The sequence below is a fragment of the Melopsittacus undulatus genome, chromosome 14, assembly GCF_012275295.1.
Source record: "Melopsittacus undulatus isolate bMelUnd1 chromosome 14, bMelUnd1.mat.Z, whole genome shotgun sequence".
NCBI classification, from domain to species: Eukaryota; Metazoa; Chordata; class Aves; order Psittaciformes; family Psittaculidae; genus Melopsittacus; species Melopsittacus undulatus.
In genome coordinates, this window is record NC_047540.1 from 2983747 (window position 1) to 3003005 (window position 19259).

The 19259-nt window shown below is 49.3% G+C and overlaps 1 protein-coding gene across 1 annotated transcript in view; it reads left to right on the forward strand.

The window, feature by feature from the left end:
* The first annotated feature begins 1811 nt into the window (after positions 1-1811).
* Positions 1812-19259, forward strand: part of GRIK3 (glutamate ionotropic receptor kainate type subunit 3) — a 100252-nt gene continuing 82804 nt past the window's right edge. The window contains exon 1 of the mRNA XM_005142210.2: positions 1812-1926. Coding sequence (XP_005142267.1) covers positions 1812-1926 — 115 coding nt within the window. The remainder of the gene's footprint in view (positions 1927-19259) is intronic.

A 19259-nucleotide genomic window follows, 5' to 3' on the forward strand; every position in this document is an offset into this window, starting at 1 on the left:
ATGTTCAAGTCTGTAAGGAGTAAAGAACAGTCACAAACAAGATACCTCTCTCCCCTCCGTGAGCTTTGTGGGCCTTCTTTTTTTATCTCCAGGTGCAAAGATTCATCAGGTTGGGACATTTAATTCTATGGGAAGTTCACAGAACCAGCTGGCCTTCATTTAAGCAGTAAGAATGAACACTTCTTCTATGGCCTTTTGCTAAATCTTGACCTTTTTGGTGTCAGGAGGGATGAAAACACCCCTTAACATGAGACACTTGTTTCTGTAACTGTCTTTGACACAGGTAGGATTTGCTGCTAGAGCCTCAGCCTATCCACAATAAACAGGAACAAAGATCTCCTCAGAGACCAAACTTTGAAGATGCTGAGTAATGCCTTTGCCTCTTTGTCTTGACTCTTAGGAGGAAGAAAAAGCCTCCTCTGCCATGATACAATGCTGGGAGCCCAGGTCATGTTCAGGGGCACCTCTCCATTAGCCCAAATGAAACACCCAGGAACTTTACATAGAACCATAGAATCCCAGCCTGGTTTGGGTTGGAAGGGACCTTAAAGCTCAGTTCCAACCCCTACCACAGGCAGGGACACCTTCCACTGGAACAGCTTGGTCCAAGCCCCTGTGTCCAACCTGGCCTTGAGCACTGCCAGGGATGGGGCAGCCACAGCTTCTCTTGGCACCCTGAGCTTCTGCCTAAGAGCTCGTCTCAATCTGCCTTCTTGTTTTGTTTGAGTTTTAGATGGAGAATGATTTGCACATCCCCTCCTCCTGTTCATAAGCTCAGGCTAACGGGGCTGGGATGGGTCACACAGGAGGCCACTGGCTTCTGTCACCACCCAGCGCTGCCCACGCTGCCCCTCACTGCTTGGAAAGCAATGGACAGGGAGAATTGGAAAGATGAACAGATACATATGTCTGTAAGAAAATTAAAGACGTGCTGCTCAGATGTTGCAGGCGATGCACTCAGCAGACAGCTGGCAAATGGGGGAGACTGGGAATGATGGAATAGGTCAAATTATTTAAATGAGAAAAAATAAATTCGCCCAACCTAGCCCAGCGAGTTGACAAAGCAGCCAACTTATCAGCCGCTTGTGCAGCCCTTTGTCTCTGTCACCGAGGTCATTAAACTCCCGGCTGCCGAGCCCAGCCTGGGCACCCGCTTGCTGCTCCAGCGGCCCCGCTACCCGGAATAGTCGGGCCCGGCCCGAGCGATGCCGCCCCGTCCAGCCCGGCGCCCCCCACGGGGGCCATAGGGGACACCGGACACCCAGGGACCTGCGGGACAGGGGGCAGAGGGACACCGGGACCCCGGAGCTGCTGCTCCCCCGGTGTCCCCCAGCCCCGCGGGCAGCGGCAGCCTCCTGCCCTCTCCCCGGGGGAGCGGGCGGGCCCCGGCCGGTGTGTGTCGGTGTGTGTCGGTGTGTGTCAGTGTGTGTCAGTGTGTGTCAGGGTGTGTGTGTGCACGCTCCACTCCGGGGCTTTGCGAGAGCCGCGCGCATCAGTGGTAGGAGGGGACAGAGCCGCTCCTCGGGCGCACCGGCAGCCCCGGCTCCGCAGGTGCCGCCCGACCGGCACCGGCACGGCTCAGCTCGGCTTGGCTTGCACGGAGTGGAAGGGAACGGCACGGCACGGAACGGAGAGGCTCGGCTCGGAGCGGCTGCCGCGGGACGGGCCGTCGCGGCCGCACTAAGATGTGCCATGAGCGGTCCGGGCTCGGCGCCGACCGGTCGCTCCGCCTGAGCCCCGGGCAGCAGCCGCCCGCTCCCCCGCTGCCCCTGGGGCCGTAGGGCCGCGCCGGCCCCGCGCCCTCCCCAACGATGCCCCATCTCTGGCCGGTTCTCCGCGGCGTGCTCTGGGAATACTGGGCAGCGCTCCTGGTCGGCGGCCTCTGTGGCCAGGGCTCGCACGGGATGCCGCATGTCATCCGGATAGGTAAGGCCGCCTCTCCCCGCGTCGGGGCGAAGTTCAGGGCTCAGGGATGGGGCGGGGGATGCGCTGTCCGCGAACGCGGAGGGGCGAGGGGCCGCGTCCCGGGAACGGGGAGGCAGACGCCCAGTGTGAGCATCCACCCTGGGCACAGAGTGACCGGGTGCTGGGCACCGTGCGGAGAGGGAGGGGATGATGAACCCGGAGAGAGGGGATGCTGTGCGCCTGGAGAAGGGGAATGCTTCTCCCCCAGAGAGGATTTGTGCTGAGCCCCTGGAAATGGGTGATGCTGAGTCCCCAGGGCAGGGAGGTTCTTAGTCCCTGGAGCAGGAGGATGCTGAGACCTGGAGAAGGGGGATGCTGAGTCTCTGGAGTGGGGGAGTGCTTAGCCCTGGAGAAGGGAGATGCTGAGCCCCAGATCGGGTGAATGCTGAGCTCTGGAGAAGGGAGATGCTGATCCCCGAAGAAAGGGAATACTGAGTCCCTGGAACAGGGGGATGCTGAGCCCCAGAGTGGGGGAATGTTGAGCCAGAGGAGGAGGGCTGCGGTGCCCTGTGCAAGGAGAGGTGCTATGCCAGCGCAAGGAGGGGTGCTGTGCCACTGCAAGGAGAGGTGTTGTGCCTGCTGCAATAGGGATGCAGTGCAGAGGTGTTCTGACCCAGGGCCAGATGTGCCTAGCACAGGGAGCTGATAGCTTGGGGGGCCCGGAGGATGGAGGCGGGCTGCCTGTGCCGCAGCGGCTGCTGAGGGCCAGGCGTGTTTCATTAAACTGCTGAGGTTCTGGGGAAAATTAATCTTTAATAATGTTACATAAAGTAATTGCACAGAGAACAGCTCGGGAAGGAGCCCTCGGTCAGCCTTTTTCCTAATTAAACGAGATTCTTGTTTTCAGCATGTCATGTAAAGAACGGCACTGATTTTCTGTTACATCCCATGTCCTTTGCCGTTCCCAGGGATTTGCTGTCTGCCCAGGGAAAATGATAAGCACAGGGTTAGATGTCTTTTTAGGGGCCAAATTTTAACCCAGAGAAACTAGTGCAAACTGAATAGATTTGTGAATATTTTAAAGTGGGGAAAATGAGTCTTATTTATCCCAGTGCATGTGCACAGCAACAATGTGAAAACCAGTAACAGCCAAATGCTATCCCTGGGGGACAGCCGCTTTCTGAAGTGAAACACTGTCACCTCCAGAATGGTTTTGAGTGACTGCATGGACCAGAAAGTCTCATGGACAAGGGCTTGATTCCTGTGGGGTGAACACCTGGACTGGTGTGAATGAGATGCTCCAGGCAGCTGTGGTGCCAGTGCTGCTGATGGTGGGAAAGGCTGATGGACCTGCCTCTGGGGCCTGGACCCTGGTGCTGCTCACTCTTATGGGAGATCGGCTGCTTGGTCAGCTCAGCCGCAGCCTGGAACAGCTGGAAATGGTTTGTGTGACAGAAACCCACTCCCAGGAAAGCTCCAGTTGCTGGCACACCAGGCTCTGCCGGTGCCAGCACACGAGCAGGGAGGAGGCATCCAATTGTGCTGCTGCAAAGCCCCCCAGTCTATCATCACCAGCCTGTCCCCACAGAGACCCCCGCAGTGCTTCTCTTCCCAATGGGTCCCAGGGCGCAGATCCCCGTTGAGACCAGGGTGCTCGGTCACAGCTGGGGTGCTGGGCTTGCAGCTTGTCCTGCTTTCAGCTTGGCAGCATCAGGCCTGGTTCTGGTGGCCAGAGCCGGCGTGCTGCCAGGCTGATGCTCCGGAGGAGGCATGCGAGGGGCTGCTGCTGCACAAGCTGATGCTGGCAAGGGAATGAGCTGAAGCCGCTCGTGCGGGTGGATGCTGAGACCCCGGTGGGTACCAGTGTGGCCACGGGAGATGCTGAGGCCCAGGAGTATCCCTGTAGCTCTATGGAGATGTTTAGTCTCAAGTCCAGGCGCCTCAGTTGTCCAGAAAATGGATTTTCTAGACATGGCTTAAAGCAAATGCACAAAGAGAGATGCTTTCATTGCGGGAACAGCCGCCAGCCCTTCCGAGCCCATTGGCTTTGCTGCAGCTCTGCTCCCTTCATCCAGCGCTCCCCGGCTCAGCTCAGAGCCACCCCAGGAGCAGGGCAGGGGCTGGTGCACACAGGCAGAGGCAGCGACAGGGCTGCCGCCGAGGGAGCTCCGCTGTGCACTGCCTCTGCCAGCGCCGCCGTAATGCAGGAAACGGCTCCGGCTTCGTGCTATTGAAATCCTGGGAATTGCCCCAACATCCAGCATCATTTTTAGCCTTTTTCTTCATCAGTAAAATAAGAAACATAAAGATCAGCAAAAGGCTTTGAAGGGGCTGCAGGGAGATCCGTGTTTACCTTCACTCTCACTTAAAACTGGCGTAATTCTGACCTGTTTTCCAGCCCAATGGAAAAATTGCAGCTTGTTCCCTCTGCTTTAATTTGTGCAAAGCTTCCCTGGCTTTCAAGTAATTCTTTTAACATTAGGTTATGCCAAGAAGTAGAGAACACTTGAGTAAGTGTTGGTTTAGAGGTGAAAATCAAACCAGTGAGAAAACAGGTGAACTTTTCAAAGCTCTCTCGTTTTCTTGTATTAAAATAAATACAGGGAGAGGTACCTGAGAAAGGGAAGGAAAAGCTCAAAGCACTCTTTCTCTCGCAGTAAAATATAAATAGTTAATCCACGCAGCTAAACACAATTCATACACATAAACCTACAAGGAAAATCTGTGCCTCATTGATGGATATTTTAGGAAGCAGGAGTTTGTTCTGAAGCTTATTCTATGGTCAGTTCTTATGCAGTCTCTTAAATAGCTGTACCAGAAAACACTGTTTACATCTGCAGCACACCCAATGCTCAGTTCAGCTCCGAGTTACCCTGGTAGAAAGACAGACCGCTGGAGTGGGGTGAGTAGAGCTGCTCCATGCTTACACCGCTGTGAGTGAGGCAGGTTGTGAGGCTGCAGCCCTCACTGCAGAGATCAGTGAGATTGTACCTGTTATTAAGTGCTGCACCGAGCAGCTGCAGAGGAGTTGCAATATCATGCCCCTCATATAGTAAGAGCAGTGAGTGCAGGTGATGAAGCCACCAAGCCTATTCCTTGCTCTTAGATTAAAAAGCAGTAGTAGCACCCTTCAAAGTGACAGATGAGAGCTTGATGCCATTTTGTCGTGCCTGATGGCACCAGCCCTACCAAAGCAATGCGGGATGGCTGGAATCAGTAGAGCCCGCAGGACCGGCATTCCAGGGCATCCCACTGCAAGAGCCGCTGGAGCAGCACCCAAGATCCCTCAGAGTGATTATCTTGATGGATGATGCGTTAGCCTATGTGGCTCAGACAGATGCCAACAGTTTGAGATTAATAAGTAATTGTAAAGCCCAGCCCAAGCCACGGGAGCCGTCAATCCGACGGCAGCACTTGTATTTGGTGATTAGCAGGTTGGTTTGAACTCCAGTGCTGCTGAGGAGGTGACACCAAAACCTCATTGCCCCGCTGATGATGACCCTATGACCACTCAGCAAGGGCAGCAGCAGGAGCGGTGCCTGCCATTGCCTCTGCCACCCCTATGGTGACAGGCAGGGTCCCCAGCACTTGGGTCACCCCCAAACCCTGTTGTCCCCCTCCCTGTCCTTCCCCTGCAGGAGGAGCATGCTGAGCCCCGGAGGGGTTTCATTCTGCTGTCTGCATTTTCAAAGGAATCGCCTTCACCTCTGGGTCCTTTGCTTTTGTTCTGCCTTCTTTTAACTAAGGTTACATTCCCGCTGAGCTTTGTGGCAATAATTACACCTGGAGCGTGTTGAAGGTCCCATTCTCCTACCACTGAAGTCACTGGGAGCAGGATGAGGCTCCAGTTAAGCTTTTAAACAAACAGTCCTCCATGGAGGAATTTATGGGGTTTTATTCCTTGTAGTCTCTTTCTAAACTGTGTTTGTGTAGGGAAGGGGCTAGGGCATCCATTGTGTGACTTGCAAGTAACACAGAACAGACAAACTGGAGTCTGTGTAGGAAAAAAATAGCATTGATTATTGTATATAAATATATAGAAAACAAATTCTAGTAATTCTCCTTCTCTGTGTGATTGGTTTTCCTGGATCTTCCTATGTCTGGAACTGGAGTTTGAAACCACCTTCCCCCACTTCACGAATGAAGTTTCCTTTGTAACAATATAAAGGGAAAAGCAGGTTTGCTGAGGTTGAACAAGGCAGCAGTGCCCACAGGGCTGGGAGCTGTGGGGCTCCGGGTGCATGGATGCAGGAGACAGAGCCTCAGGAAGGCTGATGCTCGATGCCAGGTTTGGCTGGTGTTAGTTAAGAAGGAGTGGCAGGATGGCCAAGCCTGGCTCTGCAGCCAGGGTCCATCGTTGGATGGAGTCTGAGGGGGGCAGAGCTGCTTGGTGGATGCAGGGTTTCTCACCCAGAAAACTGGCCGAAATTCACCATTTTACCCTGTTTCCTCATGGTAATATGTTGGACCACAGGGGTGCTGCTGGGTGTGTGGGTGCAGTGGCAGAGCCCAGGGCAAAGCAATGAGGAATTCCTCCCTATGGCTGATAGGCGATGGAACTGAAGGGGTAGGAGCAGGCAGAAACTGAAGGGAGATTGAGACCTTTCCCATCCCCAAAGCAAACCACTGCAGAGAAGCAGCCTGACAGCCCCCAAGAGCAGCCCGCAGGCTCCAGGAATATTCCCTGAGGGAATCCCAACTGCTGTGTCCCAGCTGTGTGCTCCGCCGTTTGGGTGTAAGCACATAGAAAGCAGAGCTGGCTTCCCTTGGGCACCCTGCTGAGCAGGCTCAGATGGAGCCTGTGTGCTGTGGGTGTGAATCCACCAGCATCTCCCATGGGTGCCTGAATATGGTCCCCAAACCTCCTGGGCTCAAGCCCACTGATGGGTAGCTTCAGGATTCTGCTTTCTGCACGTTCACCGCTGCAAGTAAAGCCCTGTTTTTTCATCTGGTTTGGTTTTCCCTGCTTTTAAATCCCTCTATTGCCTTTGTGGCTTCTCCTGCATTTCTGTGTGCGTTCCACGCACCCGTTGCTCCAGCATTTAATGGCTGATGAAGTTATTTCAGGTCACGAGATGCTCTGTGTGCCAGATAACGTATTCCAGTAATTTCAATGGAATAGAAGGGCGGCAGTGTAAATTGTTTGGTGGTAAATTAATTCTGAATACATTTGAATAACAACATTAACTCTTTATCACAGAATAGTCTAATTATTGGATCTTGGCATCCTCTTTTGAACTTCATACAGGAAATTCAGATCAAACCACAGACCAGGGGAAAAAAATAGACCCTCATTCATCATAGGGCAGGAGTCCAGCCAAAATAAACAGACCTGCTTAGTGCTGGGCTGACCAGCACAGGGACAGGGCTGGGATGTGGTAGATGGATGCTGAATTTGAGAGGGAAAGGAGCCGGTGTGGCCTCTCTGTGTGTATGGATGTAGTCACCCTGCCCTGCACCAGGCACTGCTCGTGCTGCATTGCCGCTTCTGGCTCCATCACCAGCAGCTGAAATCAGCGCTGCCCCCACCTCAGACTTAATTCTCCCCTCTCTGGATGGTTTTATTGATGAAATTGAGCAGAGGTTGATATCATGGACAGGTTTCTGTAAAGCTTTCATGACTCTGTCAGGCACAGAACAACGCTAAAAGTGATTCAATCTCCAGCAAAGCTGAGTCTCTCCTGTCTTGGTAAACGAAATGCTCCTTTGGTACAGGTCAGCAGCATCATCAACTTTGCAATCCTACATGAAACACAGGTTTCCCCCCCGCCTGCTGCCGGTGTGATGCCCGCAGCTGTAGAGCATCAGCAGAGGGCACTGCGCCTCGCCATGCCCGGCTCTTCCCCACCACCTTCCTCTCTCCAATCCTGAACGCTGCTTTCTCCTATTAGCAATCATCCCTAATTTCTAAGCATCCAAGCTGCCAGAACAGCTACGATGCTGGAGCCTCTCATTGAGGCACAATATCAAATCAAACCCGACACCACACAGTGTGTTTGTAGCAAGCATTAAGCCTCATAATCCGATGTACTTTGTTTCTCCACCAGTTACGCTGTGCAATCTCCCTTCCCACATTTTGGCTAGGGTTTTGATGTGATGCTGTCTAGACTTCTTCTTTTCCCTTTGCATACTTACAAGAGAGGCTGGCGAAGCCTCTGGGTAAGGCAGATAATGAGTTGAAAGCACCAGAACTCAATGGGCAAGGGGGAGAGGAGGCAAATATTGGAAAGGAGCTGAGAGCTGAACGTGAGGATAAAAACTGCTGTGGCGATGCTGCCAAAGGGGCTGATGTGAAATGAGGAGTGCTGTGTCCCTCAGAGACGCAACTTGTTTTGTCAGGCAGCGATTGTCTCAGTTTGGGCTGACATAGAGGGGATGCAGATGTGATGGGGCTTTGTGCATTACTGCTGCTCATGGATGCTAAACCCAGGCATAATGTGCTAGTATTTATCACAAATAATAAAGCCTAAAATAGATGCGGGTCCTTACCAAAAGCAAGAGCTCTTAAAGCAGGTGGAAAGCTCAGTTCACTGCCTTCTCTTTCCCCAGCACCAGCTTTTCTTTGTGGCTGTTAACCCCTTGTGATCTTACCTCCTGCCACCCCACACCTTCCTCTGACATTACAGCTTCAGGTCCTAGTTTGCCCTATGAGACCCTCACCATGCTGAGTGTTACCTGTGTGCTCAGCAGCACTGGGCCTTGTGCTTTAAATCACCCAGGAGAGTTTCTCTCCACCATGTCTGGTGTAGAAACCCCACCAGCTATTTCACTATCTGAGGCTGTTTTCTGTCACTATGCACTGATGGTAAATACTCCAGCAACATAAACCCATCTCACTGGGGATGCAGGAAAGGAGGAAGGCAGAGAGATGTGAGAAAGTTGGACAAGAGGAGCAAGGCAGAGGAATGTGCTGTGTAGCTTCAGGTATGAGGCACCAGCGCTGGGAAAGAGGGTTCCCTTGGTGATCACAGAGTTTAAAATGAAGAGATAAAGAGGATGCTGTGGGAGTAATGGAATAAATCTGCCATGATGCTAATAGAGCAAAAGGAAGAGAGGAGGAAAAGGGAAATGCAAGATATCTGGCTTCTTGATTAAGGTCCCCTAAAGGTGGAAACTGCATTGTCTGGCATCAGGAACAGACTGCACAGGAACTGCTCCTTTGTGAAGCCACTCTAGTGAAGCACAGGGTGCTGTACAACAGTCATAAACTAAAGATCTGTGCACAGGAGAATTTGGGAAAGGGGCTCTGGTTTTCACTCCCATTTGCTCTTGTCTGTGGGCTTTGGATAACAGGCAGCTCAAAAGATGCCACAACACATTTTAGCAGCTGCTTGGCCAAGAGCATGACTTTGGTATGAGATGGTTCACTTTGGTATCACACAGCAGGAAGCAATGGAGCCGTCCTGCCAGCCTGCCCTGGCTAGCCACAGTGCAGGCAGTGGGAAGGGGGTCCTCCAGCTTGCACTGGTTCAGCCCTGCTGGGAACTGACCCCCCAAAGTTTCCCTCCCCTGCAGAGAAAGCTCTCAGGCTGCATTTTCTTCTCTGAAGAACAGCCTGGCCTTTCGCTCAAGTCACACTAAGCCTAAGAAGTAAACCAAGCTAAAGAGTATTTGCCCCTTGGATTAGTCTGTGAGTCAGAAACACATCCCTGGTCAGGAAAGGTTTTAGGCAGACAAATAAACCATCCCCTATCAAAGGAATAAAACACAATTACAGAACTGTTCTGAAGAACTCTTGAATTTGGGCCTTGCAGATTGGTTATCCCTTGGGGACCCCCACTGAGGGGCATTCAGCTTCCCAGGTACCACCACTAAGCCCATGACAAAGGCTTTTGAGCCTGATTGATTTTAATTAGCCTTCCATCCTTGACATCTGCAAACAGGGGCTTCAGGTGCGTTCATTAGTGCCACTACAGCAGCTCAGCTTATAACAGTGGTTCCTATAGCCAATAAGGAATGGGAAGAAGCCATCGACTGCTCTTACATAGGCCACTGGATACTCATTAGCCAGTAATGACATTTGATTGCTACAACACGTCCTTTGTTCCAATTAGGGGCTTAGAGGTGAGCAGGGCAGCTCTTTGAACTCACCAGTACTCAGGTGAATAGGAACATAAGCCGTCCTTAAAATAACAGAGCTGGGTCTGCACAATCCAAATCTGATTAAAGCTGTGGAAGTCTATGGTGAGAACCAGTGTGAGCAGTGGGCGGCTTTCCTCCACTTTAATGAATAGATGGCTGTCATCTCTTCCTTATCTCCCAGGATGAAACAGTAAATAAAATCTGGTGTCACCTACAAATTTAGCTGAGTTGCGGCTGTCTATTGGGACCGAAGTGTTAGACTTGTTGGTTACTTTTGCAGGGAATTCAAAGCACTCAGAAGGAAGCCACAGCAGGAGTATGAAATTCCACCCCCTGCGAGACACGGCTCCTGCCTGGGCACATGGGCAGTGGGAATCCTTCCTGGCCTGCAGCAGAGGTTGTGTGTTAGAAACAGGGATGACTTTGTCCTGAATGGAGCAAGTGGTTATAGCACAGAGCATCCAAGAAGGGATTTTCCCATAAGGACAGACTGAGGGGAGCTGCATGCACTGCACTGCACTGGCAGCTCTGGGTATGGTGATGCTAAAACAGGGCTGCCAAAAGGGACTTGCTCTGCTGGGAAGCTGGCCTTTGAGTTGTGGGTGAAGAATGATGTGTGTGTCTATTGCTATGGAGTTTGAAAGGAAAGATGCCTGTTTTCACTGCTGCACAATATAAATACAGGTTTTATTTAAAGCAAACAGGTGCTGCTCAGTCTGCATCTCTGATTCATGCCTCACTGAAGATGAATTATTAATCTCTCATATTCTGCACAAAGGTGGCCAGTATATACTTCCTAGCAAAAAATTAGAGCAGATTAAAACCATCTCCTAAGGGTTTCTATAACAATTTGCATTTCTATATACACACAAAGAGTTCTGGCAGCATCACAGGGCTGCTGCTCTTTGGGTCTGGATCTGCTGGGCTGGAGAAGGAAAGACAAACCATCCTTAAAGAGCACAGTATCACCTACTCTCTCATTGCCATCCTTGCCTTCTACTTCTTGGGAATTTCCAGAGAATTCCTGTATTAACTCTTGGGGCAGTGTCAGACCTGTAGGACACAAACATCTTGCAGCAGTTTTCAATCACTGCCAACACATGACTTAGAGCAGTTGTTCTCTTTTCTGCGTTGAGACTCACAATGGGAACATTATGGCACCAGAATGTGACCTGGAGATTTGTACAACTGACTCAGCCTGGCACTATCATTGTCAGAACTTGTGGGAATATTTGTATTCTTTCCTCCAGATTCCTGTTACAGGAAGTTTATCGTAGGCAATTTCAAATGCTTTTCCCTAGAGGAAGCATCCATGCATCAGGTACTTCCTTGCTAAGGCATGTCTGTTAGCTTAGCTTCTGCTGTTCTTACTAATACTGCTATAAGGCACTTCAATGACATGCTTTGCCTGGGTATTTTAAAAGCCTCTGACTTACCTGGTCCCATTCCTTTCCTTTGGAAGCAGAAGTAAACTCACTGTTGAGAAAGAACCATGAGACAAACCAGACTACCTGCTGGCCAGATCCCCAGGGGGACACAGAAGTGGATGCTGCCTCCAAATCCCAGATAATCCATTTTTCATTTGGATTTTCCTTTGTTCTCCTTTTTTACTCCTATTCTTGTGATGTTCCCTCTGCTTTCAGTGCAGGGCTTTTCTCCCCTCTGTAAGCTGACAGTGATGCTCCCTGGTCCCAAGCCCTGTGCAGGGCGGGCTGCAGTCACACCGCATCCTCCATGCTGGCAACCCTACTCCTTGCAGCTCCCCCCTGCTGTGGTGAATCACCATTGGGGTGTTCCATCCCCTCTGCTTATCAGTTGTGGATCCCTGTGTGGCAGCTCCGGGTGCTCCAGTCACCTCCACAGGAACACCTGGAGCAGCCTCACAAGGAAGGGTCATTCCTAGCGAGCTTTGGGAAGGAAAAGCCTCTCTGCAGAACTGCGAGAGCTTATTCTTTCATTGGATGTGCAGGAAAAGGTGCATCGTGATTAACCTTAAAGGTAGAAGCTTTTCTTTGCCTGTATGAGATAGATTGATAATATTCTCTTTCTTTTTTAACACTGGATTCTTAGTGCAGACAGTGATTTATTGAATAATCAATTTCCTTATCTATGTAATCCATTAAAGTGGTCTATCAATGCCAGATAATCAATACAGTTTGGGATTTTAAGTGTCTAAGAGTGTACATATGGGTACTTGTATGTCTTTTTTCCTCCTAGGTCGTTGACAGGCCCAAAAACATCTCCCTTTCTGAGCTCCTTTTTCAGTGACTTTTGTTTATGGTGTGTAAAAGAAACCCACGACATTATATTACACCTTGTAAGTTTTACGGTACTTGAGAGGTTTATGTGGTATGAATGTAAAGGGCAATGCAATAATGCAAAGGGCAGCGAGACATTTCTAAGCACAGAAGGATACACAGGGAGCTGCAGAGATAAATCTGGGTAGATAATCATCCCACAGTGTCTCCTATTTATGAGAGGAAAAAGACAGTCACTGCAAATCATGCCTCAGGACACTTTTGTCCTGGTCTCTGGCTCTGCTTTGTGTTATAGGCTGCTTAAATTGTTGTTAATCTTAACCTGGGATCTATGCCCTGGTGCACTGCCCTTGCCCAGCGGAGGTGGCTTCATCCCTGGGGAGGGATGATGGAAGTGCCCAAGGCCAGGTTGGATGGGGCTTGGAGCATGCTGCTCTAGTGGAAGATGTCCCTGCCTGGGGCAGGGGCTTGGAACTGGGTGAGCTTTAAGGTTTTTTCCAACCCAAACCATTCTGGGTTACTTTGACTTGAGCAATGGGACTTTGTTGTTCTCTGTGAGTTAAGAAAGAGTTGATCTAGAAAGTGAACCGTGGGAGGAAGTAAGAGGAATTGAAGCTTATAGATAGATGAGGAAGACAGAGTGACTGTCTGTATAGATACAGGTGAGGAAGAAGAGCCTGGCTTCAGTCTGGCTGTTTGTCTCCTGAGTGGGCTCAGTTTGAGCTGGGCAGAAAACAGCATCAAGAACAGGTCTGGGAAAACAGTGTCCAAATGAAGAGAACACCCCAGCATCTTACTGTTGTTATGTTTCCTGAATCAAGCAATGAATCTCCTCAGATTGAATATTCAGAATTCAGCCTTTGTTAAGTAGCAGCAGAACTGGAGACAAAATGGAGACACTGGAGGCCTCTTCCTGAGGTCAAGATAAGTTTCATACACTGTTTCCATGTGCTTCATTCCAAATCCAATTTGCTTTGTGGGCTTAGGATGACAAAGCATTGATTGTTGTGCTATCTCCACATGGTCAGAATGTTCTGATGCAGGGAGAGATTTCCCCTCACTTACTTTCAGTTTTAACTCTGCCACAGAGACAGGATCTTTCTGAGCTGAACTATCTCATTAGCAAAGGTAACTGGAGGTGGAGATCTGGAGATGCAGCAGAGCCCAATGGACTTCCCAAGGTTGATGTCCCATCCTTGTGTCCCATCCACGGGAATGGCAGCATTTAAAGCCTTTAAACCCACAGGTTTAAAACCTTTTTGGTAGAACAGGGCTGGGATGAGAGGCTGGGAGAGGAAAAGGCACAAGAAAATCCTCCAGACCCTTGTACCTCTCTTCTGGACACCCGTTCTGAGCATCAGTAGCCTCCCTGGAGCTCGCTGCAGAACTTCACCTCTTACAGCTCCATTTTCTTTTGCAGTAGTGCTATTACCCTTTAAAACTGAAACAGGGACTTGTAAAAGCGAAGATCTTGGTTTAAGTTTCTGGTCTATAAAATCTTGAAGATCTGTTCTTCCTTTATAGGGAAAGAAAATCATTTTCTTCCTCATTTTATGCACTTTTATTCCTACCAATTTTTATTTCTCCAAAATCAGGTTTTGTCATCTTTACTTTGAAGAAATTCAGACTGAGCCCTTGGACGTTTACCTTCAGGATGATGCCTGGGCTTGGCTCATAACACCTGAATGGAAATAGGCTCTTTAGTTTCTCTTCCTCTTCCCCTACACCACAGGGAAAGGGTTATCCAGAGAGTGTATTGTAAGATCTTAGATGAAGCCAGGAGCACTATTTACCATGTAGAGCTTGTCTCTGCCCAGATTATCAACCTCACTTCATATTACAGTTATAAATAAGTGTCAAATATAAGCAATCCTCTGTTCCTAGTAGCCAGCTTCAATCCGAGGTGTGTATCAATAGACAAGACTAACTCTGTGTATGTGCTTGCTATTTATAAACTGATCAGAGAAGAGGTAGTTCTATCCATATTTCCTTAATTTCCTTATACATGGATCCAGTGGTGGTTATTTGAGGACAAACATGAAGTGTTTTCTTGTCTGCAGGGGAACTTCAGATGTGAAGTGTGGCAATTTCAGCTGCTGGATCCATTTTCTTCAATTAGAGGGGAAACAACAGCATACTAATCTGTGAACCAGGCCTGATTTGCATATCCTCATCTTTACATGACAAATCCACTTTTAGTTGTAGGGGTTTTGGAGGCAATTCTGTCCTAATTAACTTTCACTTGCTTTCCTCCTCCCTTTCTTATCCCGGAATCCCCCCATACACTTGGAGTGAAGCAACAACACAACCACAAGAAAACCCCATGATCCTTGTGCAGGATTTAACTCGATGGATGTGACCTAGCACTTAGTCTTGCCTAAATAACACCCTCAGCCCTCCTGCATTGCAGCTCCCTCCCTTCTACCTTCATTTCGGATGCTGAGCTCCGCTCTTCATCCTTTGGACTCAAGAAGGAGGGAAGGAATGAATACTCTTTCAATCCTGAACAAGCTGTACTCACTCCTATTTTAAGGAAGAGCTGCATTCACAGGCTCCCTCAGCAGCTGGTTGGGATTTTCACTTCTTGCCAGTGCTTGGAAACAAAATGTTCAAGATGTTCCTTGTTTCCTAAAGATCCCGGGAGGTGACAGCACCGAGCACATGGCAGTGATTGCATCAACCAACCTGACCCTGCTCAGATGAGTTTGTGTAGGGGCTTCTCCCCCATCCTGGGTACCACTCACATTTAGTGCTGGTCCAGGTGACTGAGCTGTGCTTTCTGACTGCATTATTAAGGTCATTCTATGTGGTTACACGCCTCTTTGCGAGTGTGTGTGTGGGAAACCTATTTCCATATGAATTATGGAAGTTCATGCCAACAGGACTGTAATTCGTAAATTGTTATGACAGCAGCATTTTGAAAGGGAACCCAGAGAAACCAGGGTAATAAAACTTGCCATTAAGGGAGTGGACTTGTGAGTCCTGGGAAGAATTCTTGTCCAAGGATTATTTATGATCATTATGCACCAAAATGTGGTTTTGCATTTTTATTCCTAGCAAATTACTTGGGAACCCATTGGGGAGCCAGTGACTTTTCCTTCGTGGCCATGCTGTTTCTTTTTGGGGTTTAATACATGCATTTTTGTAACCAGTTAAGCCATTGCTTTTGATTTATAGTAACAATAATTATTCCTAAATAGCCTGGGTGTTGAAGGGTTAACCCTCCTTTGATTTCAGCTGACAGAAACTCCATGGCCATGATGGATGTCAAAGGGAGAAGGGTTGGTGGTGCCTGGGCAGGTTTTTCTCTGCATTGCTTTAATGGTGCTAACTGCCCCTAATGGGGAGCACGGATTATTTATGTTCTTCTGTAGCTTCCCATTAATTTTACAATGCACTTGGTTGAAGATTCCTGGTTTCTTGGCTCCTTCGTCAGTGTTAACCCACTTAGCAGCACAGTCATGGAACTGACTTTAGAAAGGAACAGCCCAATTCAGATTCCTTTACAAGAGGAGTGTGGAGCTCTGGGCAGCTCCAATGAGAAGGTGGAAGCTGGGGCAAGATTTTAGGGACTCTCCTGTCTCCAGAAAGCCCTGAGCAGCTGGAACTGTGGGTGCTGGCTGCAGAACAGCACCAGTTCACCCAGTTACCCCTCGGGATACACCAGTCATTCACTGTGAGGTTGGGTCCTGAATGACTCACTGCCATGGCTCCAGGGTGATTACACCTCTTGCTCCTGATGTACCATCTTGGGAAGACCTTCCTGGAGCAACATAGGTGAGAGCTGCCTGCCAGGGATCAAACCTTTCCATCCATCCTCTCTTGTTCCTCCTGGAGCCTTTTACCCTGCTTTGCTATTCCCAAACTGATGGAAACAGTCATTAGATTAGAATCTGGGGATCGTGGGACATGTGTATGTTCATTCCCAACATCAGTGACAGAACCAGCACATGACTAATTGCGGTTTTGATCCTCATACAGTGATTTGTTAGAGCTGCGATTCCTTTACGGATTTTCAAAGCCTTATTTTTAGACAAGCAGGTTTTGATCTTTCCTTGGCTCCTGCTCTCATTTGTTACAGGCTCCCTGCGTGGCTTTGAACAAATGACTTTGCTCTTCTGTGCCTTAATTCTCTACTTGTAAAATAGGGCTACGGAGCACTCCCTGCTCCTCTGGGCTGTGGCAGCGGTGAGGGTTTTCAAGACTGTGACAATTGGATGTAAATAGCCAAGATTGCAGTACGGAGGCAGAGTCTTTGAGGCAGAGCAAATAGAGACGAGGAGGCACAACCCTATTAAACTAGTGAAATACTGAGATTACAACCAGGGACTCTGACTGGAGTAATTCTGGGGAAAAAGGAGTATCCTAAATATGCTTAACTGCTTATTTAATGTAGATTTAAAAAGTTATTTATTGAAATTTAACAACTGTTTACTCAATATGGGACTGTAAAGCCTTTAAAACATACTCTTAATAATCCCTTGGTATTTAACTAACGTACAATAGTGTGTGCTATTACATCCCAATTAAAGCCCTATTTGAGACACTTAATTAAAAGGAGGCTATAATAAGCTCCTGATCATTTGGCTCCCCAGCCAGATCCATACTATCAAGGATTCTGAGCATCAGTCGATGCCAAATGCATCCCAGAGCAGACGCGCCTGTGATTCCTCATCAGGGCTGTCCTTTGGGGCTGGGAAGAGGCAGGATGGGGGGATGCTGCCTGTCAAGGTGCTCACCTTGGCAGCAGCTCCATCCCCGTGTAGGATGGCTTCAATGCTCAGGGAGAGAGGTTGAGCCATGGATACTTTGCTCTTTGGGATGCCAGAGCTCTCCAAGGACAGGGATAACCCCTCAGGAGCAGCAGCCCCTAATAGCAGCTTTGGCTTTATCACCACCATGGGAAACACCATTGGGCCATTCCCCTGCAGGAGACACCAGTGGCTCTGCAGCTTCATTTGGCCACAAGTCCTGGTGCGAAGGAGCAATCTTGGGATGTGCACCAAGGCCCCAGTATTGTGTGATGTTTATGGGAGCCTTGGGAATCCTGCACTACTGCCTCCCTGCCGGGTGTCTGCACAGCTCTGCCCTGGCCTCTTCTACAGCTGGGAATCATAAAGCTGGCAAACAGTGACATGCCTGTATCATTATCCTGTCCTGTGCCAGGCTTTCACAGGCAGGCTGCGCTAGGAAGAGCCCTCAGGACATCCATGTGAAGACAGCTGCTTCCCATCCAGCCAAGTGACTTCTCCCTGTCTCCCTTCAAATAAATATAATAACCCAAGCCCCTTTACTTCAAGCCTGTTTGAAATGGGAAGTGACAATAGCTTTGTGCTGGCTCCACAGCCTCATGCGGAGTTAATTTGTACAAGTGGGGGTTTTGGTTTTAATTATCAGCCTGAGATTCAAAGCTGAGGAGGACGGAGACCCCACGAGGCAGGGCTGACTGTTTCAAGGATGGAGTTTGTCTATTCAAGTGCTTACATGTAGCTCTTAATTGCGTGGCTGTGATGATGGTACAGGGTGAGCAAAAAGGCAGGGTAAGAGATTGGTATTGCAGGAGCCTCAGGTAGATCCCAGCTCTGACAAAGACCCTGAATAGCCTCAGGCACAACGCTTCAGGATGATACAGTTCCCATTTTGTGAATGGTGGGCAGGATGCAAGAGAGAAACAACGGAGCTGTGTTCCCTGGGAAGTGTGCTCTGGCTTTGGGGGACAGTGAAGTTACCCTGGAGTAAGGGAGGAGACAGTGGGGACAAACAGATTCCTACAGCAGCTCCATTGGGAACACCAGGACCCCTCTGCCCCCGATGCCACCTGGTGCAGCAGCCCAGAGCAATCCAGCTGGATTTACAACCGTGGTGTCATTTCTCCTATAGAGAACTGATGCCCTTCTTTCCTTTTGTAGGCAGATAAAGTACAGAGGGATCTGTGATGTGGATTTTGCAGAGGATTTCGAGGCGAGCCATGGTTTACGAGCAGCCCATTAACACCGTGCATACTGTTCCACATAAAAAATCCTATTTTCCCCGTTTCAGCCCGACAGTTGTATTTCATTTGCAGTCTAAATGTAGTAAGAGAATGAGCAGAGGTTTTGGCAGGGAAGTGTGCTGGTCTTGGGAGCAACAACTGATGCAGTCACATCCCAGGTGGGTAGGCACAGGAGGTGATGCTCCCACCAAGGGCAGCACAGCTCCATGGGGCTGGAGAAACCTCTTCTCCAGGGACCTCAGTTGGGAGAGAAAAGACTCTTCAAAGTGAAAGGGAAACACAAACCTCCCTTTATAGTTTCTTTGTTGTCCCAACTTGTTTAAAATGACGTTTTGAGTTCATGTATTGCTAATTACATACACGGTGTGATGTGGTACTTAATGCCAGGCGGTGATGGATGCTCTATAATCTTACATAAGAGAGAGCACATTTGTTTTCTAAGGCTAACTGCACACAATCTGTTATTGTAGAATGCTGAATACTTTGAGGGTTGGTGCCTTTCAGTGTCGAGCATAAAAGCCAGGCCTCCCCAACAATAACCTTCATTAATCAGACTTCCCTAGTCTGCAAGCATCGGAGACCACGATGTCTTCTTTGTGTGCCAAAGCTTGCTGGGATCACGCTTTGAAAAGCCTCCCACCGATCTCCCATTCTTTCCTTTTTCTTTATCTGGTTTAAATGGGGAAATATCCTCCCAGTGCAGCCACCATCATTTGAGTTGCGCTTCCACACATTCCTTTTAAACCAAGAGCCAGCTTAAAGAGGGGAAGGAAAAACAGCTGCAACTTGCTGGGAGCAGGGAGAACTTCCCTTAAAGCGGATTCAGCTCCTTTTGTTTTTCACAAGAGCTCTCGAGTGTTCAGAGCTTTAACAAAATATGGCCATTTACTCAGGCTCCTGAGCACACAGATTTAGGAGAGAGGTGTTTTGAGGGCTTCCAAGAGATTTAGAAGCAGGATTGAAGGTCACACAGTCCTGCCATGCCCTGCCGTGCTTCGCAGCTCCTGCAGGAGCCACAGTTT